The sequence below is a fragment of the Eptatretus burgeri genome, chromosome 11 (genome assembly GCF_056783735.1).
Source record: "Eptatretus burgeri isolate ZD-2024b chromosome 11, Ebu_testis_v1, whole genome shotgun sequence".
Classification (NCBI taxonomy): Eukaryota; Metazoa; Chordata; class Myxini; order Myxiniformes; family Myxinidae; genus Eptatretus; species Eptatretus burgeri.
Window position 1 is genome coordinate 3368625 of NC_140971.1, and position 26232 is coordinate 3394856.

Below are 26232 nucleotides of genomic sequence, written 5' to 3' on the forward strand. Positions count from 1 at the left end.
CACACAGCACGATACATAATCACCTATTTTATTAATACATAGCACCATCCATCACCACTTTCATTATAAATACATAGCACCATCCATCATCACCTTCATTATAAATACATAGCACCATCCATCATCACCTTCATTATAAATACATAGCACCATCCATCATCACCTTCATTATAAACACACAGCACGATACATAATCACCTATTTTATTAATACACAGCACCATCCATCACCACTTTCATTATAAACACACAGCACGATACATAATCACCTATTTTATTAATACATAGCACCATCCATCACCACTTTCATTATAAATACACAGCACCATCCATCACCTTCATTATAAATACACAGCACCATCCATCACCACTTTCATTATAAATCCACAGAACCATCAATCATCACCTTCACCACAAACACACAGCACAATCTCTCATCACCTTTACCAAGCAGCCATTGATCTGACTTCAAGCAGACAACACAATCACAAATGAATCTCAACTAGTATGTGTGTGTGTGTGTGTGTGTGTGTGTGTGTGTGTGTGTGTGTGTGTGTGTGTGTGTGTGTGTACGTGTGTGTGTGTGTGTGTGTGTACGTGTGTGTGTGCGTGTACGTCTGTGTGTGTGTGTGTGTGTGTGTGTGTGTGTGTGTGTGTGTGTGTGTGTGTGTGTGTGTGTGTGTGTGTGTGTGTGTGTGTGTGTGTTAGTCAGTCAGTGTCCCCTCCATTACTCCAAAACCATGAAACCTATCAGCCTGAAACTTTGCATGCATCTTCCTATAATTCATCGTCCGTCCATCTGTCTGTCTGAGACGTCTGTTCCCAGGTACCGCAAAAACGGCTCAACCAATTGCAACCATTTTTTGGGTGTGTATTCCTGGGACTATCCATGCATCCATTGGGACCATACTTTGTGCAGAACGTTGGTGCTGCTTTAAATAGCAGTCTCCTTGGCTATTGGGTACAATCCTGGACTAGACGGGTCGCCACTCCGACACAGTATACCAGCATGCTGGCACTCATTTTGCCGACCTCGGAAGGATGACAGGTCGAGTTATTCAACAGGTATTAATTATTATTATTCGAGTTATTATTCGAGTCGAGTTATTCAACAGTTATTCAACTGGTATTAACTCAACAGCGGAGTGGGGTTTGAACTCAGGACCCTCAGATCCCAAGCTTGCCACCCGAACCATTAAGCCAACACCAGGGCATATCCTGGGACCCCTTGGAGTAAAATAGGCATAAATATAACATGACCCCCTTGACGGTTCTCATCGGGAGCGGGTGCTTCTCGTACTAAGAAAACTCCAAAGAAGTGCAAGAGTGAAAATTGGGTTTTTGGGTTAATTAAAACACCTCTTTTGAAGATAATTAATGGCCTTATTTAATTATATCCTGTATCAGGCAATCCTCGGCCACCTCGCTCTCTGGGGTCTTGAGGCGTTTCCTTAGGAACTTCGTTGGGGTCTGAATCCGCCATGTTTTTTGACCTACTCAACCTTATTGAGCCCGGACCGACTCAACTCCAAATAATGAGGGGTGTTTGTGAAGAACGGCATTGTGATTAATGTCACGAGTCATCAACTTGATCACAGGCCAATCAAGTTTGATGAATTCAAGCCAATTACGCCCAAACAATGTCGGCCCATTTCCCTGAATGATCCACAAGTTGAGTTTTCGGGACACATCTTGCACGGATGGCCAAGTTTCCCGCAGTTATGACAGGTGCGGTGTTTGAAACCACACAGGTGCGGTAAGTGCCTGCCCCCACAACGCCAATACGACGATCCACCGCTCTGCTTTGGCACAGACGAGCTCTCATGATGAAACGAGGTGACGTGTCGAGCATGAACTCGGATGGGAGCGTCACTCTCTGCCGCTGATAACACTCAGCCCCTCATCCATAGTCGTGCAGGTTGTTGTGATTGACACAGCTTCAGTCAGATCGAGATATCGGGAACAACCAACAATTTCAACATCTCATCCAACATGGCACCAAATTCACAATGTTCAGCCAATCTGCGACGGTCAGCAACAAACTCGGACACCGACTGACCTTCCTTCGTCCCATGAGTGGACAACTTGTACTGGGACACGATTTTCCCGGGTTTCGGCTTGTGGTGTCTGTCCACAATGTCGATCGGTTCATCGAACGTTTCATTCTTCGGTTTATCGGGAGTAAACAGATCATTCATCAGGACACATGTTGTTTGTCCACACACGAGGAGCAGAACGGCGGGGGGACGATCAGCATCTTGTGCCGCCGCCATCTTGTTGTGTTGTCCCAATCGATCAACAAAGTCTTCCCAGTCCTCATCCGGCTGGTACTCCACCAGAATCCTCACGGACGCCATAGTGAGCAATGCTAACTTGGCAAAGCACGAAACTCGTCACCAATTGTGGTGTCTCCAAAGGATTGTGGGGTGAAAGGCCAGACACCACATAAATCGAAGGTCCACGTTTTATTACCAGGGAGGTGCGTACTGAGCATGCGTGTGGCGGAAGCTTCACAGAACATGACATCATCACTTTTGTAAATATTGTAGTTTTCAAATTCAGAGTTTGGAGTGATTTCATGAATTATATGAAACGATTTTCCACGATCTATTCTAACGGACTAATTAAAGTATCTCATCGAAATATTATTTCGGTTTTGAGGATCGGATATCGTCCGGATTAAATAAACGTCGAAATTTGTTGTGAAATCTGATAATTTAAAGAAACTAGTACGTGCCCGTACGTGCATAGCAGTACGTGAGGAAAAACAAAAAAAAATTCAAACCACGAGCCAGAAACAACCACACAGGCCGTTCCTTCGCTCTCGTAAACGACGACTGGATTGGGGCATTGTGTTTATCTATAAATGCGCAGAAGAAATCGAGAAATTATTAGAATTCACTAAGTCATCATTATCCGGAAGTCCGTACGTTGTAACCCGTAATGGGGACTGAGGCTGAGGTTCTCTTCCCCATTGGCCACGCCTACGCAGCAACGTCTTTTTTTGTTGTTGTTGTTGTTGAGGGTTTAATGGCGTTGTCAGAGCCAAGGAGGCTCTATCCACACCACACACCAGAATCTGATCAAACTCGCCTACAGCCATAGCCCTACAGCCACCCTGTAAGGATTCCAGCACCCTAAATGCCGAAAAAGAGTCCGAGAGGATAACTGCACCAAGAGGATTGAACTCAATTATCCATTCCATAGCTTGGACGATTGCAAATAGTTCCATCGAAAAAACTAGAAGATGGTCGGATAACCGAAAAGCCCTGACCACACGGACATCCAGGATACATGATGAGGCCGAGGGAGAGAGAGGGAGGAGTTTTTAGAGGGGCATCATCGAGAGATTGAGAGGAACATCATCGAGAGTTTGAGAAGGGCATCATCGGGAGATTGAAAGAGGGGCACCGTCGAGAGAGGGGCATCGTCCAGAGAGGGGCATCGTCCAGAGAGGGGCATCGTCCAGAGAGGGGCATCGTCCAGAGAGGGGCATCGTCCAGAGAGGGGCATCGTCCAGAGAGGGGCATCATCGAGAGAGGAGCATCGTCGAGAGAGGAGCATCGTCGAGAGAGGGGGCATCATCGAGAGAAAGGGGGGGAGCCTTCTCCTCAACCGATCACCACCTCATCCGCAATGTATCTTGTCATTGGTTGGTAAATAAATGGCCGCAGCAACGTGTCATGTCATTGGTTGGTAAATAAATGGCCATAACTTGGGAAGCACTTGTCCGATTAATATCAAACCTTGAAAAGGCACATCCTCAGGCCCCCAGCAATATACCTGGCAAGTTTCAATTAGATCAGACCAGTGGTTGTCGAGAAACAGCGGTCACACACACACACACGCGCACACACACACGCACACGCAGCTGGAATTATAGATCGATAACGAGTCTTATAACTAAGCCGATATACCTATTTACTTTAAGCAAGCGAGGCTACGTTCCCTCCTCCATACATACACAAAAATATGTGAAATTTCCAAAGCATTAAACTTATGTTTTTCTTCTGTTTGGAGAATTATATGAAATGAACAAAAAATTTAAGAATGTAACAAAAATTAATTAGCTTCATTGAGCGAAATTATTTAATGTATTCACTGATAGACCTCGCGACCTGTCCCCCAGAGGGACCCCCAGATCCATAACAACTGCCAGATCTGTGTCGATATTTTCGGAGGTTTCGTGAGGTGCTCGACAGGGAATCAAAGTAAATCTGGTTAAAAAAACGGACATAAAAAAAACTATAACGTTTGAGCAGATCCCGAACCGATGTGCCACGTGACGCGTGCACCGACGAACAGGCAAGATGGTGGATTATCTGTGATGTTTATTTAACAGGAGATTGACCTTTGCGATGTCTCCAGGGTTGTTCTGCATTAAGCTGAAACTCATTTGTGGATGAAGTCATAATTTGAACAAATTCATTTTATTTCCCCAATTGCTGTGTGGCGGTGAGACCGGCTTTAAAGGGATCCTATATGATATGCAGCGACAGCCTTCCCAACAGTTTCTTTGCAACCATTTAATTGGAATGCTTAAGCCACTTATCGAACGCCTTGTCGTCAATAGCGGCACCGCGCTATGTCCTTCTGAGCGAATCGGTCACTCACTGGGGACACTTTTGACCGCCACATCGTCCTGGGCGAGTGGTTCATGCTCCGTCACCCTGAGTGAGTGGCTCATGCTCCGTCACCCTGAGTGAGTGGTTCATGCTCCATCACCCCGAGTGAGTGGTTCATGCTCCGTCACCCTGAGTGAGTGGTTTGTGCGCCATCATCCTGAGTGAGTGGCTCATGCTCCGTCACCCTGAGTGAGTGGTTCATGCTCCGTCACCCTGAGTGAGTGGCTCATGCTCCGTCACCCTGAGTGAGTGGTTCATGCTCCATCACCCCGAGTGAGTGATTCATGCTCCGTCACCCTGAGTGAGTGGTTCATGCTCCATCACCCTGAGCGAGTAGTTTGTGCTCCATCGTCCTGAGTGAGTGGTTCATGCTCCGTCACCCTGAGTGAGTGGTTCATGCTCCGTCACCCTGAGTGAGTGGCTCATGCTCCGTCACCCTGAGTGAGTGGTTCATGCTCCATTACCTGAGCGAGTGGCTCATGCTCTGTCACCCTGAGTGAGTGGTTCATGCTCCATCACCCCGAGTGAGTGGTTCATGCTCCGTCACCCTGAGTGAGTGGTTTGTGCGCCATCATCCTGAGTGAGTGGCTCATGCTCCGTCACCCTGAGTGAGTGGTTCATGCTCCGTCACCCTGAGTGAGTGGCTCATGCTCCGTCACCCTGAGTGAGTGGTTCATGCTCCATCACCCCGAGTGAGTGATTCATGCTCCGTCACCCTGAGTGAGTGGTTCATGCTCCATCACCCTGAGCGAGTAGTTTGTGCTCCATCGTCCTGAGTGAGTGGTTCATGCTCCGTCACCCTGAGTGAGTGGTTCATGCTCCGTTACCCTGAGCGAGTGGTTTGTGCTCCATCGTCCTGAATGAGTGGCGCATGCTCCATCACCCTGAGTGAGTGGTTCATGCTCCATCACCCTGAGCGAGTAGTTTGTTTTTCCATCGTCCTGAGTGAGTGGTTTGTGCTCCATCGTCCTGAGCGAGTTGTGAGTGCTCCATCGTCCTGAGCGAGTTGTGAATAACACCCGATTTCGGAGCTGTTTACCATAACACCGCGTTTTCTAAATTACCGAGCCAAATTTTTTTTGCCACCAGTCACATGCAGCTGTTTATAAAGATTAATGTTTGTGAACATATCCCTGAAACGTCTATATAAATGTAACATTATTTTTCAAGGAAAGCTACTCATGGTTTTTGGGTTGTTGCTGATATGAGCCGTGTGTGCATGTGTGCATGCATTGTTCATAAAACATGTGTCTGTGTCTGTCTCTGTCTCTCAACATATCCAGACGGTGGTTATGCCTAGACGGAGTTTGTCTCCGGGGCAGGGTTTGTCTCCAGATGTGTCCGGGTGGTGTTTATGTCTGGATGGGAGTTTGTCTCTGGGCGTGTCTAAGCAGTGTTTGTCTCTGGCCAGCTTGGCTCTGGATGCATCCAGGCGGTGTTCATCTCTGGACGCGTCCAGGTGGTGTTCGTTTCTGGACACGTCCGGGCGGTGTTCGTCTCTGGACGCATTTGTTGTCTTTTCGAATTCTGTACTCTCTTGATGGTGTGCTCATCTCGTGTGGATGGTGGGCTCATCTCTTGCAGATAGTGTGCCCATCTCGTGTGGATGGTGTGCCTCCATTTCTATTTTTCATTTTCCATCTTCGCATTCTTTCACATTTCTGCATTCCTTCACTACGTGTGTATGCCTGGTGTTGGCTTAATGGTTAGGGTGGTGGACTTGGGTTCCGAGGATTCTGAGTTCAAATCCCGCTTGGCTGTTGAATTAATACAACGTGGGGTTGACTCTGCCTGTCATCCTTCCGAGGTCGGCAAAATGAGTGCCAGCTTGCTGGTGTACTGTGTCGGAGTGGCGACCCGTCCAGGATTGTGTCCAATCTATATAAATGTTGGCATCAATGACCTCAAACTTTTAAAAACCCCAGTTTGCTATGAATGTTCGCTTTCCATCAACCATTCTTTTTTTCCAACTTCAGTGCCAACTCACCCCCCTCACCCCTCACCCCTCACTCTCACTCTCAAAGCAACCATCCCACTCTTCTCCCTCCAAGCCTCCCTCTCACCTCTCTCAAAAATTCCCCCCTCACCTTTCTCCCACCTTTCATCCCCTCACTCATCCTTCTCAAAGTTGCCCCCCCTCTCATCCACCAACCTGCCTCCGTCCACTGCCCTCTCTCCTGCATCTCTACAGTGCTCCTCTTCAAATCCTCATCTGCCTTCTGCCTTGTCTCTTGTCCCTCGTCTCCCCCAGCACCACAGAGCCTTTTCTCCTCCTCATTCGGCCTCCTCCCCTCGCTATTCTGCAATACCCCACACTCTTTCAACAACCCTCCTTACCTCCCCCCCTCATCCCTTGTCCTACCCTCCCCCTCCCCCTCCACCCCCTGCACCCAAAGCCTCCTCCCCTACCTCTTCATTAAAAGTGTGGACCTCATATATCCAGGGCCTTCGCTCAAACCTTTCAGATCTTTCAATACAGGTTGCCACTGACAAACCAGACATAATCTGCCGAACAGAAACTTTCCTCTCCCAAGACGTGTCTGACTCGCAAGTATCTCTCCCCGGTTACTCCCTCCTCCGGTATGACAGACCTGAGCCTCGTCCTGGTGGAGGTGTTGCTCTCTTCATCAAAGACTCAATTCCTCACTCTCCATGCACTGCTCTCACTCCCCCACACCCCCAGGAATACCTCTGGCTTCGGCTTCCCCTCCACTCCCACCTCATGTTTATATGTGTATTGTACCGTCCACCGAACAGTGATGACTCCATCTACACCTCACTATCCGAAAACATGGACCATCTTCTATCTTCTCATCCAAACTCTCTCTCTTCCTCTTATGTGGCAACTTCAATTGTCATCACGCCAGTTGGCTCGGTGTGGGTACCTCTCTCACCTGTCATAGCACCTCAGCAAAAGCTTTCTGTGACTCTTTAGGACTGACTCAATCGGTCAAATTCCCGACCCGGATCTCAACCAATGGTACTCCATCTCTTCTGGATCTGATTTTGACAAATTTCCCTGACAATATTTGCTGCTCTTCCTTCGCTCCAATTGGTTCTTCTGACCACGTCCTTGTCAAAGTGGACATCTCTCTGGCTGTTATCAGAGAACCACCTCACCGTCGTCGAGTCTGGCATTTCACTCAAGCCGACTGGCAGGGTCTCCGAGCAGCCATCAAACTTACAGACTGGTCTCCTATCACTACTTTCTCAAACATCAACTCATCCTGGGAATTCTTTCAAAGAAACTTGCTCTCCCTCATGCACAGATTTATCCCCTCTCGTGTTCAGTTGTCTTACCCTTCCTCCCGCCCTTGGTTTACTGAAGCGTGTGGCGAGGCAGTTGTCCTGAAACAACTTGCCTTTGCCTCATGGAAAGCAAACCCAACTGAGGGCAATCTCAGTTCCTTCCACAAAGCTCGGAACAAGTGTGTATCTACCCTCAGGAGAGCCAGAAAACAACATCTTTCTCATCTCAAGTCTGAACTCTCAAACCTCTCTCCCGCCTCCAAATCCTGGTGGCATCTAATCAAATCTGTTTCTGGTGTATGTTCCCCCTCCATCCCCTCCCTTACCTCAAATGGCCGCACTGCTGACACCGCACGTGATAAAGCTGAATGTCTAAACTCGGTGTTTGCAGCTAAATCTTGTGTCCTCAACCCATCACTATCTCTACCCACTTTACCCAGTCGCACCCAACTGTCCCTGGACTCTGTATCCTTTTCTCCTGACAAGGTGGAGAGCTTGCTTTCAAACCTCGACTCAGATTCTGCAACCGGTCCAGACGGCATCAGCCCACGTGTCCTCAAAGCCTGCTCTTCTGCTCTTGCTCACCCTCTCTCTGTTCTATTCACCCTCTCATTTGCTCAAGGTCATCTGCCATCTGCTTGGAAATCTGCTAACATCACTGCCCTGCATAAAAAAGGTGCAAAAACAGATCCCTATAACTACAGACCAATTAGCCTTCTCCCAATCATCAGCAAGGTTATGGAATCCATCATCGCTTCAGACATGAAATCCTTCCTCTTCTCCAATGGCTTGATTTCCGATCATCAATTTGGTTTCAGACCAGGTCACTCTACCCTGGATATGCTGCTTCTGCTCTCCCATCAATGGATGGAGGTCCTCAATGCCAGACAGGAAATCCGAGCCGTATCCCTGGACATATCACGTGCTTTTGACACAGTCTGGCACCCTGCCCTGCTCACCAAACTCTCTTCCCATGGTATTCAAGGCCATCTCCACTCATGGCTCGCAGACTTCCTCTCCTGTCGCAGTCAACGTGTGGCCCTAAATGGAGTTCTTTCATCCCCTCTTCCTGTGCAGGCTGGAGTTCCTCAAGGTAGCGTTCTGGGCCCTGTTCATTTTCTGGTTTTCATCAATGATCTCTCCGACTCTCTGGAAAATCCTCTATTTCTCTTTGCCGACGACTCCACCCTCTGCCGTACCATCTGTCATCCCTCAGACCGGCAAGCAGCAGCTTCTTCACTCACTGCAGATCTGGATAAAATCACAAACTGGTCCAACACGTGGAACATGTCTTTCAATCCAGAGAAATCTCACAATCTCACTATGTCTCTTCAAAAGGACCGTTTCGAAAACCCCCCCCATCCACTTTCTCAACAATCCTCTGGAAAAAGTCTTTTCTTTCAAGCTTCTGGGTCTCACTATCTGCCATGACCTTTCCTGGGAAAGTCACATTTCCAACCTCGCCTCAAAAGCCAGTCGCCGACTGGGAATTCTCCATCGTGCAAAGTCCTTCCTCGGCCCTCTTGAGCTCCTGACCACTTACAAAGCTTTTGTCCGTAGCCTGATGGAGTACTGCTCTCCCCTCTGGGCTGGTGCTCTTGCCTCCCACCTTTCTCGGCTTCACGCTGTCGAAACCAGGGCATTTAAGATCATCGGCATCTCCCGCAATGAAGCTGAGTCTTTGGGCCTCTCACTCAATCACCGCAGGTTGGTTGGTGGTCTTTCTGTCTTCTACCGTCTCCTCTCCAGCCTTGCCCCCCCTGCTCTCTCTGCGATTTGTCCCCACCACATTTCCACAGGGCGCTCAAGATCCGCCAACAACCCCCTTCTCGTAAAACTACTAAAATCACGAATCACTGCTCATCTTCACTCTTTCATTCCTCTTTTTTCCCGCCTATGGAATAAACTCCCTCACTCTATTCTTTCCCATTCTTCCCTCCAGGCTTTCAAAACAGCTGTTCACCACCACCTCTTATCTTCCCCCATCCAAATCCTCGATCTTTTCTACCCCCGATAATCCACCCAAGCCCACTTCCTTCAACTCCCCTGCTTTCCTTCCTGAAAGTCCCTGTAATGTCCATCTTCTCTTCGCCATGTTCCCCGTCCCATCCCCATCCCTCTCCCTTCAACAGTTCACCTAATGTGTCTGTTCCCCACCGTTTTGTCCCTTCCTCTCCCGCCCCTCTTGTCTCATGCCCCCTTGCTGTGAGTTGTGTGTTAGCTCTCATACGAGCCTCGACAAGGTATACAAAGAAAAAAAAATCGCCAAGGAGACTACTCAGGCAGCACCAACGCTCTGCACAGAGTATGGTCCCAATGGATCGGAATTCACAATGTGTGTGTCTGTCTTCCACTCACTCACTCACTCACTCACTCACTCTGTCCACCTTGAATCAGACACTCATCAGTGTGAACCTTTACCTGCTCATTACACTTAATCTTGTTGTGGTTCATGTGATATGTTTGAAGGTTAAATCAATCCTGTCTAATTGTAAACTTGTTTTGACATGATGGAAGAACAAAAATAAAAAAATGGAAACAAAATGGTTTCTAATTGCAAGTTGTCCCTACTCTAGATGTCCAGGGACTCCAGCATGCGGGGTGTGGGAGTGCATTCTGGAGGTGGGGGGGGGGGAAGAATGGGAGGGATGCTAGGGGAGAGAGGGGGGTTTGTGGCAGTGATGTGAGAATATTTTTCCCCCCCAGTGACATGAGGCTCATGGAGGTGCTTACACTGGATTCACATGTCGGACAAGAACATTGGCCATTGGTGTATTTTTACATGAATTACAAGGACATTGGAAGAGAATGGACAAATCAGCATGGGAGGGAGGGAGGGATCTCATCATCATGAGCTGTGGGTTGAGAGAAGAACCCCAAACAGAACTAAACCCTAAACCGCTGTTTTGGTGCAATGCCAGATCCTTCAGACGGAGGTATGAAGCTGGCTGTCCTGTGTGCATGTAGGCTTTGGATGTTTATGTTTCTGCAGTTGGTATCTTAATACAAAGAGAGTAGACAATTACCAAACAGCCTCAAATTGCCAATTACCGATTCATCATTCGAAGAAAGCTTTGTCCATTCAGAATGCTCCACTTCTTCTCCCTCCTCGAGAGCGAGGTTGTCCACCTCATGATCTCCAAACACCTGTCGAAGGCTGAGAAACCACAAAACCACACAATGTCCCACTGTGTCTGGATAAGGAAACCAAAGCATCCTACATATCCTGTATATACCTTCCTGTTGATATAAATCATTCTGGTGTTCACCACATCAAACTGTTTGATTCAAAATGAAAATGTGGAATTTTCACCAGAAAAAGAGGAAGAACTATAACAATGCTTGGTAGAGCGCACACCTCCGCCAGGTGAACAGTTTACGTTTTATATCCACTGATAGGTCTGATCTGAATCTGGACCATTCGTCGTTGTCACACACCAATATCGACTCGGCTTGTTCTTATCACCTAACCAACTCATCCACCAAGTTTCATCTGAATTCACCAACCACATTTTGAGATATCTTGCTCACTGACACAGACAGACAGACAGACAGATAGGAATGAAAACGTAACCTCTATCCAAGGTAACTGACATCATTCAAATGGAGCCCAATGGTCCAACTGCATGAACTGAACAGGCTCCAAATTAGCCTGTACTATTAGAGACTACACTGACTTATGAGGGGATGGAATGATGGAGTGAGGAGATGCAATAGTGAGAGAGAAAAGGTGGAACGATGACACCATATTCAGGTGTAGAATGTTGAGTGGGTGAGAAGATGAGCAGGTGAAAGATAAAATGATACCCGTCCAATTTTATCGTAAAGTTAATCCTTAGAACAAACAGCTTGTGACTCACGTTTCCACATCCACATCCTTTGTCTGCACTGGAGCGATGTACGTGTGTCCATCCTCATCCTGACAACGGAATGAGAGATGAACCCTGAGAGCTGTCCACAAGGCTACTGCCCACCCCTCTTATCCTCAACATTTAAAGGAACATTACAAAGGCAAAGTCAAACAACCGGTGAGCCGCGCGATCACTGGGGAACGTCACCTGCACGAGGACGGTGTCCGCTTTGTGCAATCCGCAATGCTTGCTGTGCAGGCGTAGGCCAACCGTCGGCCACCATCGCACCATGAACCACCACAAGCCCAACGTCAGCACCATCAGGACAAAGTGCAACCATCTGCGCCATCGCACCCTGCGATAACCCTCAATCACCTGCACAGGGACAACATGTGATTGTAAAACAATTGGTGGCATAATGAATAGTTCTTACCACATGTACAATGTCAGAATCACACCTTCTGTTCCCAGTAAGAGCTCAAACTCCGCATTTCTCCTCGCAAGCATGGCCGTCAGTGCTCGTGCAAATTTGTTACCCCACGCACATGAAGTGAAAAGCAGGGTTAAGCAACGGGTTCATGTCCATCCGTCCATCTTATCAGTTTATTATCGTCAGTTTATGATTGAGGAACAACTGATTTAAATTGAAAGGTATATTTTGAACACTGAACAGAATGTGAATAGAAAGACAAGTTTCCTGTTTTACCGTGCGTTGGCTCTGAATTTGTCCCGATCACACATGCACAGACAGATGAGATCGTGTTTTTACTCTGTCACCCTGTCTGGCAGTGAAACAAAATTTAAAATAATTTCAAACAGGAAACTTACCGTTTTTAAGGATGTTATAAAGGACACAAACAACAGGCAAGAATAACTAATGTAATGTGTTCGAGAGGGTGATGTAATAGACTCCGCGGAATTAATCAATTTATACGCTTTTACAACCTTTATTTAAACCACATTTTTTTAAAATTGAACACTGGAGAAGAAAGAAAGAAAATCGCCTTTTCATAATAATTCTGTACTTCCAAGAACCTTGCTGCAGTTGGCCTGCATAACTATTCACCCCCTCCAAAGTTTTCACATTTTGATGCCACCTGAGCTCATTTCATGATGCTTTCAAATCCAACTCTATATATGGAGTCTTCACAAACTACTCCAAAGTGATAAAGATTTTTAAAATGCAGATAAAATGTGAATCGGTTTGATTAACAGAGAGAAATCAGATTATTCTCAGTTGTATAAATATTCAAACCCTTTGCCAAATTAACCCTAAATCACTTCAGGAGAAACTTATTTGTTTGAAAGGTTACAAAATAAGTGTAATAAGCTTCTCCTGTCTGTAATCAGTGGTTTAACGGAATAATTAAGCTTCTGCACTTATCTAAGGCGTTTCAAGGTGTAACTCACTTGGTCAAACAACAAGGTAAACATGAAATACCAACGAACTTTCCAAAGAAGTCAGACATAAGGTGGTGGAGAAGCACCATTGAGGAGAGGGTGAGAGGATGATTTCAAAATCACTCATTAACCCTTTGAGTACGGTCAAATCGATCATTAAAAGTGGAAGACATATCATGTCCGCCTATATGGCGATGTATGATGCAAATTGATGATGCTTTCTATGATGATCAATAAAGCCTTCATCTCTTAAAACTGTGACTCAACGTCATCGTATCACAATGTATAAGGGTGATATCGAAGACTGCTTCGGAGCGCTAAACTTCCGGATGTTATGTTTTATTGTTTCCTGTGTACATAGTCCAGGCTCATTATAAAGCTAGTACACTGAACAGATCATGACGTAACACACAAAAACAGGATGCAAAAGGAACAGCATAGAGAAAGGGAAAACACCACCAGCAGAGTCGAGGGTCAAGACAGAGGGAGACTTGGACAAACAATGTGTGTCGGGAGGAATGGGGGCAGGAGACGATGCATGGGGTGGACAAGATGGATACAGAAGAAAACTCTCAGGAGGAAAAAACTGGATATTTAGAAGGAGGGGGCATTGGGGTGGGAACTAGCGAGGGTAGAAAAGATCATGGTTTAGGATGGGGGACAATCTGACATGGTGGTGAACAGCTGTGCTGAAAACCTGGAGGGAAGAATGAGATTGAAGAGGATGTGGAAGCTGATTCCACAGGTGGGAACAAAGAGGAACAAATGAGAGGAGGTGAGTAGTGATCCTGGATTGAGGTAGTTTAACCATAAAGAGGTTGATGGTGGACCATGTGTGCCCGACAGAAACTTGGGGGGTATAAATCACAGAAGAGCAGAGTGTGCAAGACCAGAAAGGAGGCAGTAGAGGGCAGAGAGACCACCGACCTGTCGGTAATGATGAAGTGATAGGCCCATAGACTCGGATTCCAATGATTCCAATCTTCCACTCGGAAGATTCCAATGATTTTGAAGGCCTTGGTTTCCATGGCGTCAAGCTGAGCAAGATGTGAGACAGGGAAGTCAGCACAGAGGGGAGAGCAGTACTCTATCAAGCTGCAGATGAAAGCCTTGCAGGTGGATGAGAGTGCAGGTGTGCCAAAGAAGGACCTTGCATGATGGATGATGCTCAGTCGGTGCTTGGTGCAGGGCTTTTTTATTTCTATTTTTGAATATAGTGTCGAGGCTCGGATGAGAGCTAACACACAATGCACAGCAAGGGGGGGGGGCACGAGACAAGAGGGGCAGGAGAGAGGAGGACAAAACTGTGGGGAACAGTAACATTAGGACATCTGTGGAAGGGAGAGGGATAGGGTGGGGAACATGGGGTATACAAGATGGACATTACAGGGACTTCGTACACCTAGATGGGAAGGACGGGTAGGCCTCAAGTTGTCCGATAAGACAAGATCCACAAAAACTCACAAAATAGCACGATTTTTGAAACAGAACTGAATTAGGAACACACAGTAAACATGTAGGTGAGAAAATAAAAAGATAAAACATGACAAATAATGACCGGAAACTTAACTCTAAACTGCAGTTTAAATCCAGGAGATTGATACCATCCTTGCCTTGGCTGGATGTTGGTAAGCTCAAGGATGAGAGGGTAGCTGAGGAGCTTGCGAACAAGCTGAGTGGAGATTTGGGGGGTCTGGGTGCTTTGTGGCATCCTGAAGAGTTGTGGAGTGCCTTCAAGACCACCGTCCTTGATGTCGCTGGTGGACGTCATGGAACTCACTGTAGGGCGGAGAAGAATTTTGGCTCTCACAAGACACTGGATACCATTGACCAGAGTCGTAGGGCCAGGCTTAATGAAAGAGCTGAGCTGTTTGGGAAGTTGAGACATAAAACTGTACGTGCGCTGAGGGTGGACAAGGGGGCCTATGTATGAGGAATCTGTGAGGGGGAAGAGCATCACCTGTGGTCAAGTGATTCTCGTCCTGTTTACTGGGGAATTTGTGCATTGCGTTCATCTAAGCCCGTCCCTCGGTGTACTGCAGTTAGAGCAGAGGGTGGTAGGCTCTTGACAGAGGAGTCCGAAGTATAGGCTCGCTGGGCCGGATACTTTGAGCAGCTGTACCAGACTGATCCACCAGCTGATGAGTTGGATGTCAGGGGTGTTACTGTCCCTATTGCTGACCCTCCAATCAACTGTGATGCACCATCTTTTGTGGAAACACAGGCTGCGGTGAACTGATTAAAATGGGGTAAAGCTCCTGGGATATGTGGCATCCATGCTGAACTTCTCAAGGCTGGTGGAAATGCTGCACTTGTGTTGTTGCATGCAGTTCTGTGCTCTGTTTGTAACACACATCATCCCAACTGACTGCAAAAGGGGCCTTGTTGTCCCTCTCTTGAAAGGGAAGGGTGATCGCCAGGACTGCAACAACTACCCAGGGGTGACGCTGCTCTCAGTGCCTGGCAAGGTCTTTGCTCGAATAATTCTTGACAGGGTTCACCACCATGTTCTTGAGCACCAGTGCCCAGAGCAGTCAGACTTTACACCAAAGAGGTCAATGATTGACCGTATCCTTACTCTTCAGGTCCTCACCAAATGCAGATGAGAGTTTTGGCATGGGCTGCTTGCAGCCTATGTTGATCTCTGCAAAGCATTTGGTTCAGTGAATCAGGATGTCCTCTGGAGGATTCTTGATCTTCATGGGGTGCCACAAAAACTGATCGTTCTGACGTCTGAACTCTACTCTGGTACTGAGAGTGTTGTGAGATGTGGTGGTACCATCTCTGACTTATTTCCAGTTGTTGCTGTAGTTCTTCAGGGGTGTGTGCTGGCCCACACACTTTTCAGCGCTTGTATGGACTGGATTCTGGGGAGGATGTAGGAGAGATCAAGCTGCGGTGCATCGTTTGGGAATGTCAAGATCTCTGACCTTGATTTTGCAGATGATGCAGTCATCTTTGCAGAGATTCTGGATATCCTTTTGGAGGCCCTCAAAGTGCTGAATGAGGAGTCATAGCCACTGGGGTTATGGGTTTCCTGGGTCAAAACTAAAACCAAGGCTTTCAATGACATATTGGATGTTGCTATCTTGTCTGTACCTGTTTGTGGTGAGGATGTTGAGGTCGTGGAGAGATTCACTTGCCTTAACAGTGATATTAGTGTCACTGCTGGCTGTCAGCCAGAGGTCAATAGACGTCTGGGTCGGGCCTGCGGAGTCATGGATTCACTGGATCATTGGGTGTGGCACTGTCGGTAACTGTGCAGGAGAACAAACATCCGAGTCTTCACATTATTGGTGCTTCCAGTCTTGCTCTATGGATGTGAGACTTGGACTCTGACCAGGGATCTGAGACAGAGACTTAATACCTTTGGTACCAGGTCTCTTTGGAGAATTGTTGGCTATCGCTGGTCAGACTTTGTGTCCAACGAGTGGTTGCTGAGAGAAACTCAAATGAGATTTATTACCTGCATCGTGCATGAGTGTCAACTGTGGCTGTATGGACATGTGGCTCGTTTTCCTGATGCTGATCCTGCTCACCAGATTTTCTCAATGAGGGAACCTCGTCATTGGAGGAGGCCAATGGGCTGACCACATTCCTCATGGTTGCAGGTTGATCAGTATCTCAAGGAGATGGGGATGGGCTAGGCATCTGCCTGGGAGATGGCCAGATGGAGGCCGTGGAGTACCGGTGGAAAGTGGACGCAGCGACGCGCTGCTCCAGCGCATGTTTCCGTACCAGACGTGACTGCTGAGAGCCCTATGTTGGCGAAAAGATTGGAGGAAGAGAAATGGAATTATTTCATATCAACTACAATGATGAATTCCATGACCTTGCTGAGGATTGGAAGTAAGCTAATTGGTCTGCAGTGGAACTCTGCCCTTGTGCAGGGTGAACTGGATGGTTTCCAGAATGTGGGAAAGTTTCCCGGCAGTGGGACGGCTCAAGACAGCGGGATGGCTCCCGGGCTGCGCCCGAGTGCGGGACGGCTTCCGGATCAAGGGACGGCATCTGGACTAATGGATGGTGTTTGAACGAATACAATGAAGAACTTGTCTTGCTGGTGAAAGCAAGTGTCGCTCTGTGTCGGCAGACACGTATAAGAATGGACTAAATCAAGAACACGTTTTTCAAGGAATGCTCACCACTGTGGAAGTGAGGAGAAGGTGACATTTTAGGCGTTAACCCTTTGTCAGAATAAAATATAAAACTTCTGCAGGCATAGGCTACCACCTGTCTAGATATGGTCCATATATACAGGGTGTTCCAAAAAGATCTGGAAAAATTTGGTTGTTAATATATTTAGAACCACAAATGATACAACGATACCCTTTGGTGTATATGTTACAGAAACTCATAAAGTTTGGATCCACTTCAATATGAGCTCCGTTTGTCATGCGCAGGACATCAAGGTGGTACACGAGTTCTTGACATGTTCGGCTCAGCATGTTTGCGTCCACCAGTGCGCATGCAGCTGTGGTCCGAGAATGAAGATCTTGCAGGTTTGCTACCTTGGTGTTGTAGATAACAACTTTGACAAACCCCCACAAAAAAATTCAAGGGGGGTAATGTCTGGTGATCATGGGGGCCAGGCGGTTGGTCCATCTCGGCCAATCCAGCAACCTGGAAATTTTTATTTCAGAATGGCTCAAACGACTAAGGCCCAATAGTGGAGAGCACGATCCTGTTGAAAAATAATATCGGGTTGTAGGTCTTCAATCTGTGAGAAGGCGAATCCTTCCAACATGTTCAAGTAAATTGTTGAGGTCACTGTATCTTCCACAAAGAAAAACAGACCCACCAAGCGGTCTTGGAGAAGGCCACACCACACATTGACCTTTGGACTGTCGCGTGTGTTCAATGACCGTGTAGGGGTTTTCAGAGCTCCGGGTCCTCACATTGTACCGGTTGACCTTCCCCCAATACATGAAAGCAAGCTTTGTCTGTGAACTTGACCTTTTTCAGGTAATCTTTGTCATCATCTATGTAACTGAGCATTTCCAAGGCAAATCCCTTGCATTTGGGTCCATCTTTTGGTTTTAGTTCCTTCAGAATCTGCACTTTGTTGACAGAAAACACCAGTCTTTAATTTAAAAATCATGTGTGCAGTGGTGGTGGGTCCCAGTTCTCTGGATACACGTGAAATTTATTTGCTGGGACTTTGTTGAAATGATTCACGCACTCGTTCAAACAATCCTCTGCACTTGTGCTTGGTAGACCAGTACTTTTCTGTTTCTGACAACTTCCAGTCTCCTTAAACCTCCTGTACCACTCTCTGATACTAGTCTGCGATGGCGAATTCCTTCCATACCTTGTACCAAAATTACGCTGAACTTGCGTGTCGGATCTCGTCTCAATGAACCATTTGATGCACTGCACTTTCTCCTGTGGAGTCGCCAAGTTCCTTTTATATCAAGCCACCAGACGTGAAAATATTTTCTTATGAGTTTTTCCATCATGTAAAACAAAGGGTATTGTTGTATCATTTGTGGCACGAAATATATTAACAACCAAAGTTGTCCAGGTCTTTCTGGAACACCCTGTATAACGAAATCTGTGAATATGAAAGTCTCCAATCAAAAGGTGTTAATAAAAGGTGGTATCGCTGTAACGAAGCAGTTTTTTGCATAAAAGATAGAGGCTCATGGAAGAGCAAGAAAACAGAGGGTAAAATGGCAATGTTCTGACATTGGGGTATAGCTTTATTCCACAAGGAAAGTAATGAATGAACTTGAAAAGTGGAGGGGAAAAATACAGAAACCTGAAAGCCAGTTAATAGGTTGGGGGGGGAAAGGATGTAAATAGGTATACAAATTATTTTTGGTAGTGATGGTTCAAGATGGTGGTGTTCAGCCAACTATTGAAACCAAGTAGGGAAGAGTGCCATGAAGGCAGCTTCACAAATGGGACAAAAGTGGAAATGAAGAGTGGAGTTGTGCAGTGAATGTGGATCTTGGGGTTACTGAAAGAACATGTCCATCCTGGAGGAGCTGGGGAGGGATGGGGGGCTGAGAGAGCTTAGGGAGCAACAATGGAGGAGAGGTGGTAAAAACCAGAGACCCTCTGACCTGGGATGGCTTCTGGGGAGCGGGACGGCTTACATACAGTGGGAAATCTCTGAAAAATCCTATTTATCGATTTCCTGATGACTCCACCTTGTGCCGTCACATCCCTCATCCTTCAGACAGGCAAGCTGCAGCCTCTTCCCTCTCCTCAGATCTTGAAACAAAAAAATCACAAGCTGGTCAAACACTTGGAATATGTTTTTCAATCCTGACAAATCTCACACTCTCACTATCTCTCACCGAAAGAGTGATCTGACAAACCCTCCTATGGATTATTATCACAACAATCCTCTTGAAGAATTTCATTCATTCAAACTCCTGCGTCTCACTATCAGCCATGATCCATCTTGGGAAAACCATATTTCAAAGGTGGCCTTCAAAGCCAGCCGCCAACTGGGCATCCTCCGTCATACAAAGTCCTTCCTTGGTACACCTGAACTCCTTTCCACCTAAAAGGCTTTCATCTGCAGTTTGATGGAATGCTGTTCTCCCCTCTGAGCTAGTGCCCCTGCCTGACACCTTGCTCAGCTTGACGCCATGGCAAAAAAGGCCTTCAAGATCATTGGCATTTTCTGTAATGAAGCTGAGTAGATATCCCCCCCACCCCTGCCATATACGCACACCACCCAGGTATCTGCAGGGCTCACATGGTTCACCGCCATCCCTCTTCTGATAAAACTACCTAAATCCAGGATCACTGCTCACCTCTACTCATTTCTTCCTCCATTTTCCCACCTGTAGAACCAACTTCCACATCTTCTTCAATCTCATTCTTCCCTCCAGGTCTTCAAGACAGCTGTTAAGGCCTAGGTCACATTTGCCACGGCGGCCGTGGGGTGTCCAAAATCTACGGCCACGAGCAATTATACGGCGGCCGCAGTATTTCCACGATCACGCAATGTAGCAGTCACATATGTTTTTATTTTTCGGGGAGCCGCACGGCGTATTTAGGCCCAAGTCACATTTGCCACGGCGGCCGTGGGGTCTCCAAAATCTACGGCCATTAGCAATTATACAGCGGCCGCAGTATTTCCACGGTCACACAATGTAGCAGTCACATATGTTTTTATTTTTCGGGGAGCCGCACGGCGTATTTATAAATTGTGGAGACCGAAAACGTGGGGTTGCCTTTAATTTACGGTCTTTAATTTGATGTCGCACGGTGACCTTAGGGCGTTCCTGCGGCGGCCATAGAATTTTCAAGGAAGACGCAAGGTGCCCGCAAGGCGACCGCAGGGGGACCACAGGGGGACCACAGGGGGACCCTAAGGCGAACGTGCGGCCAGACGGACGGTAATGAATGGGTTAATTTTTTTAATTTTTTTTTTTTACCATTTCTTTTGTTTCGGCTTGTCGAATTGCTACGGCGAACGTAGAAATGAAAAAACTTATAACTCCGCATTATAATTCCACAGCGACCTTACAGCATGTAAAATATAACCATACGGCATAGGGCCACCCTGAGGCCACCTCAGAAACTCTGCGGCCGCCGCATGTTTCTGTCAATTCAGAGGACGTACGGCCGCCGTATCCTCGCCGTAGAGCAAATGTGACTTAGGCCTTGGGTCTTAGAAATTGTGGAAACCGAAAACGTGGGGTTGCTGTACTGTCTTTGATTTGATGTCGCACGGTGACCGCAGGGGGCCCTAAGGCGAACGTGCGGCCAGACGGACGGTAATGAATGGGTTAATTTTTTTAAAATTTTTTATCATTTCTTTTGTTTCGGCTTGTCGAATTGCTACGGCGAACGTAGAAATGAAAAAAGTTATAACTCCGCGTTATAATTCCCCGGCGACCTTACAGCCTGTAAAATATAGCCAAACGGCGTAGGGCCACCCTGAGGCCACTGCAGAAACTCTGCGGCCGCCGCACGTTTCTGTCAATTCAGAGGGCGTACTGCCACCACATCCTCGCCGTAGAGCAAATGTGACTTAGGCCTCACCACCATCTCAGACTGTCCCCCATCCTAAACCATGATCTTTTCTACCCACGTTACCCCCACCCAAATCTCTTCAAATTTTAAATTCTATCTTCCTTGGAGTTTCCTTCTCCATGCATGTGTTTTGGGTCCTGTTTTTGTCTGTTCCATCCTGATCCATTCAGTGTGCTAGCTATTACATGAGCCTCGACGATGTGTACAAAAAAAACAAGAAAAATAGCAATCAGATATTGCAGACCCTCACCAGGACTTGTTTTGTGTAGTGTTTGTGTACTGGTGTGTGGTGTGTTTTGTGTGGTGTTTGTGTGCTGGTGTGTTCCATAATTAATAATAAACATAATTAGAACTACCACTTTATAACTGCTGGCAGTGATGACTGGGTCCCAAGACGTCTCACCTTGAAACAAACCCCACTTTCAACGGACACCCGACCCTGACCCGTGACATTTATTATTATTCAGTTGAATTGAGAATGGGATTAAAATAGATTCAATTAAAATCAAAGGGAAGACCAAATAGGTACAGTCCTGCATTGGAGTAATCAGAAGGAACCCAAACAAGTGAAAACCAAAGATGAAATCATCAGGAGGAACCTGGATAGGATTCACATTTCAGCTGCTACTCCTCTACTCTCAAACACATGCAGGCACAGCCAAGTGAGCCTTATTCAATAAATAAATAAAACAAAAGAACCCAGATAAAAAAATAAATAATTCTGGCTGCCACACCATGTGTGCGATCAAGTTGAAATTTAAAACGCGTATTCCCCATCACTCCTATATCGTAATTGTGAAGTTTCATGTCGCTTGATTAAGGGGTTCAAGAGAAAATATATATTTTTAAGATTTTCGCTCAATACAATATGGCTGCCAGATCGTGTGACATCAATTATTTGTGACTACCCGGGTATCCCCAAGGCTTGGGGAACATTTGTGTGAAGTTTTGCCTCAATCCGTCCATCCGTTCTGGAGAAGATTTGTATAGGTTTTTGGGTAAATCCAATATAGCTGCCAAACCATGTGACCTCTGACATTATATGCATGCACGTTTTGTTCCGCATGGATAGGCGGTCATACGTGTAAAGTTTTGCCTCGATCTGTTCAGCCATTTCAGAGAAGATTTTTGAAGGTGTTTAAAAAACAACAACAACAACAACATGGCTGCAAAATCACGTGACCGATGACGTCATATTTTTTTTGTGTACCAATTTATCCCTAAATGGCCCTCAAAAATTTTCATACTAATCAGATGTAGACCTCAATCTTATACCTCAATGTGTTTAGTTGTTTTAGAGAAGAAGGTTTTCTTTTTAAAAAAAAAAAAAGAAAAAATGGCTGGTGAACCAAATGACCAATGAGGTCATCAATTTTTTTTGTCGACCAATTTATCCCAGGATGACCCTCAAAATTTTTCATACTGATCGGATGTAGCATTCCACATATGAAATATGATGTCATAATGAAGGCACCTATGATGTCATAAAAACATCACACTTGTTCCCCATGGGGAGTACTTTCTATTTATTAAGTTTCAATTATTTCCTTGGTGCAGTTTCAGATATATAGAGGTCCAAAGTTTTTTTTCCGTTTTTCCAACACGGCTGCCACACAACCTCACCTATGACGTCATAACTATCATTCAAACATTCTACCTGAGTTGTCACTTCCATGGTGAAAATTTCGTGTCAATCCGACAAGCGGTTGCAGAGAAAAACACAAAAGTTCTGTGTGGCCAAACAAACAAACAGACAGACACGTGAAAAATCACTCGTAGAGTGACACTTGGCGAAACGGAACGGCACTCGGTGGAGAACATACCTCCGCCAGGCTGAATAGTTTACATTGTGTATGCCACTGATAGATCGGATCTGAATTCGGACCTTAACCAATATTGAATCGGCTTGTTCTTGTCACCTTAACCAACTCATCCACCTCGTTTTGTCACAAGTCATCCACAACTTTTAGAGATAGCATGCTGTACATAGTTTTTAGCCCCATCTCTCAATGGTGAAGAATCAACTGAAAAATTAAATAATGCTCGTATCTCGATCAAGATTCGGATCTTCACCAAAATTGAATCAATTATTCCTTTTCACACACCCAACCTGTCCACCAAGTTTCGTGTAAATCCATCCGTAACCTTTTGAGATATTGTGCTCGATGTCGTTTTTGGCCCGATCTCTCAATGGTGAAGAATTGCTTTAAAAATTCTCGAATCAGCATCTGGATTCAGATCTTCACCAAAATTTAGCATTACCGTCCTTGGCCGGTCAACTAAATACACAAAAAATTTCAGAACGATTGTTTGAGAACTGTGGCCAAAAATCTGGTGACAAACAGACAGACAGACAAAAAAGACAAACAGACAGACAAATGCTACAGACCAATATACTTGTCAAAAATTTTTTTCGCCAAGTCACAAGCAACAACGGAACAAAATGTAATACTCTGTCCTCAGGCGAGGGTTATAATAAATTAATGAGTTTCAAAGTTCTTCATTAACTGATTAACAAACGCCAGTGATCGTCATGGAAACACCGTGATGGGGGAATAGGGGGATGGGGTACCTACCGGTCTCACCATATTCTTATCACCTCATGACCCCATTCCCTGGAAAAAAAGACACACACACATATACACACACACACACACACACACACACACACACACACACACACACACACACACACACACACACACACACACACACACACACACACACACACACACACACACACCTGCAATTATTATCCGAATGTGTGTACAGCAAACCACCCTGAACCCCTTCCACCTCCTCCCCACCACCGTTCCCCTCCTTTCTTGGTCTTCCCCCTCCATCCTGGCCCAAATATACAGTTTGATACATCCAGCTCGCTCGTCTCGCAAAATGAGTGTGACACACAGGCAGATCGACATGACACGCACGCACATAGACAAAGACATGCACACAGATAGACAGTGACACACACGCACAAAAACAGTGACACGCACGCACAGACAGTGACACGTAAACAGATAGACAAAGACACGTAGGCATATAGACAATGACACGTATACAGGTAGACAGTGACACGCATGCAGATAAACAAAGACACGCACACAGCTAGACAGTGACACGCACGCACAGACAGTGACACGTAAACAGATAGACAAAGACACGTAGGCACATAGACAATGACACGTATACAGGTAGACAGTGACACGCACGCACATAGACAATGACACGTATACAGGTAGACAGTGACACGCACGCACATAGACAAAGACATGCACACAGATAGACAAAGACACATAAAGAGATAGACAGTGACGCACGCACATAGACAAACACACGCACACAGATAGACACTGACATGCACACAGATAGACAGTGACGCACGCACATAGATAAACACACGCACACAGGTAGACAAAGACACGTAAACAGATAGACAGTGACAAGCACGCACATAGACAGTGACACGCACGCAGATAGACAGTGACACTCCACACATTCCAAAGAAAGCATACATAGTCCATTACAGGTGAAGGTGAAACGGGACGTTGAAGGTTGAACCGTTGATCTCAGGTAGAGAGGAAAGGGATCGCCGGTTCAGAGATTGGAGAGACAAAGGATCTTGAAAGGAAAGTTAAAGAAACGACATTAAATGGCGTTGAGTGGGAGGACGTGTTCAACCGGTTTAAACTCCTCAAGGTATTTATGTACAGGTAATGACACCACTGTACTTACCTGTTCCTGGTTTAAAGCTAGGTTAATATTCTCAATCAAAAATAACTGTTTGTTCTATTAAACAATTACTCTTGTTATTCTATAATGTGTACGTGGTGTGGTGGATCCATGGTGTGTACATGGTGCAGTTACACAGTATGTATGTGGTGTGGTTCCACAGTGTGTATGTAGTGTGGTTCCACGGTGTGTATGTAGTGTGGTTCCACGGTGTGTATGTGGTGTGGTTCCACGGTGTATATGTGGTGTGGTTCCACGGTGTGTATGTGGTGTGGTTCCACGGTGTGTATGTGGTGTGGTTGGTCCATGGTGTGTATGTGGTGTGGTTCCACAATGTGTACGTGGTGTGGTGGATCCATGGTGTGTACATGGTGCAGTTACACAGTATGTATGTGGTGTGGTTCCACGGTGTGTATGTAGTGTGGTTCCACGGTGTGTATGTGGTGTGGTTCCACGATGTGTATGTGGTGTGGTTCCACGGTGTGTATGTGGTGTGGTTCCACGGTGTGTATGTGTGTGTGGTTGGTCCATGGTGTGTATGTGGTGTGGTTCCACAATGTGTACGTGGTGTGGTGGGTCCATGGTGTGTACATGGTGCAGTTACACAGTATGTATGTGGTGTGGTTCCACAGTGTGTATGTAGTGTGGTTCCACGGTGTGTATGTGGTGTGGTTCCACGGTGTATATGTGGTGTGGTTCCACGGTGTGTATGTGGTGTGGTTCCACGGTGTGTATGTGGTGTGGTTGGTCCATGGTGTGTATGTGGTGTGGTTCCACAATGTGTACGTGGTGTGGTGGGTCCATGGTGTGTACATGGTGCAGTTACACAGTATGTATGTGGTGTGGTTCCACGATGTGTATGTGGTGTGGTGGGTCCACGGTGTATATGTGGTGTGGTTCCACGGTGTGTACGTGGTGTGGTTCCACGGTGTGTACGTGGTGTGGTTCCACGGTGTGTACGTGGTGTGGTTCCACGGTGTATATGTGGTGTGGTTCCACGGTGTGAATGTGGTGTGGTTCCACGGTGTGAATGTGGTGTGGTTCCATGGTGTGAATGTGGTGTGGTCTCACAGTGTATATGTGGTGTGATTAGACAGTGTACACGAGGTGTGGTCTCACAGTGTATACGTGGTGTGGTTCCGCAATGTACACAAGGTGTGGTTCCACAGTGTATACGTGGTGTAGTTCCACAGTGTACACATGGTGTGGTTCCACAGTGTATACATGGTGTGGTTCCACAGTGTACACGAGGTGTGGTTCCACAGTGTACACATGGTGTGGTTCCACAGTGTACACGAGGTGTGGTCTCACAGTGTATATGTGGTGTGGTTCCACAGTGTGCACATGGTGTGGTTCTGTAGTGTACACGTGGTTTGG

The 26232-nt window shown here is 46.4% G+C and overlaps 1 protein-coding gene and 1 pseudogene across 5 annotated transcripts in view; both read right to left on the reverse strand.

Annotated features, from left to right (window-relative positions):
• The window catches only part of ATP13A2 (ATPase cation transporting 13A2), a 92850-nt gene extending 68063 nt beyond the window's left edge, over window positions 1–24787 (reverse strand). The window contains exons 1-5 of one of the 5 annotated variants that reach the window (XM_085847746.1): window positions 24651–24787; window positions 23700–23738; window positions 11932–12099; window positions 11734–11792; window positions 10925–11030 (exon numbers count right to left, since the gene is read on the reverse strand). In XM_085847746.1, the coding sequence (XP_085703872.1) occupies window positions 10925–11030; window positions 11734–11792; window positions 11932–12099; window positions 23700–23711 (345 nt within the window). In that variant the 5' untranslated portion in view covers window positions 23712–23738; window positions 24651–24787. Of the gene's footprint in view, window positions 1–10924; window positions 11031–11733; window positions 11793–11931; window positions 12100–14052; window positions 14098–19226; window positions 19246–23699; window positions 23739–24638 lie in introns of those variants that run through there. The other 4 variants (XM_085847747.1, XM_085847748.1, XM_085847745.1 and 1 more) reach the window with 4 other exon arrangements.
• LOC147016315 (uncharacterized) lies at window positions 23745–24647 on the reverse strand (annotated as a pseudogene).
• Window positions 24788–26232: the final 1445 nt, after the last annotated feature.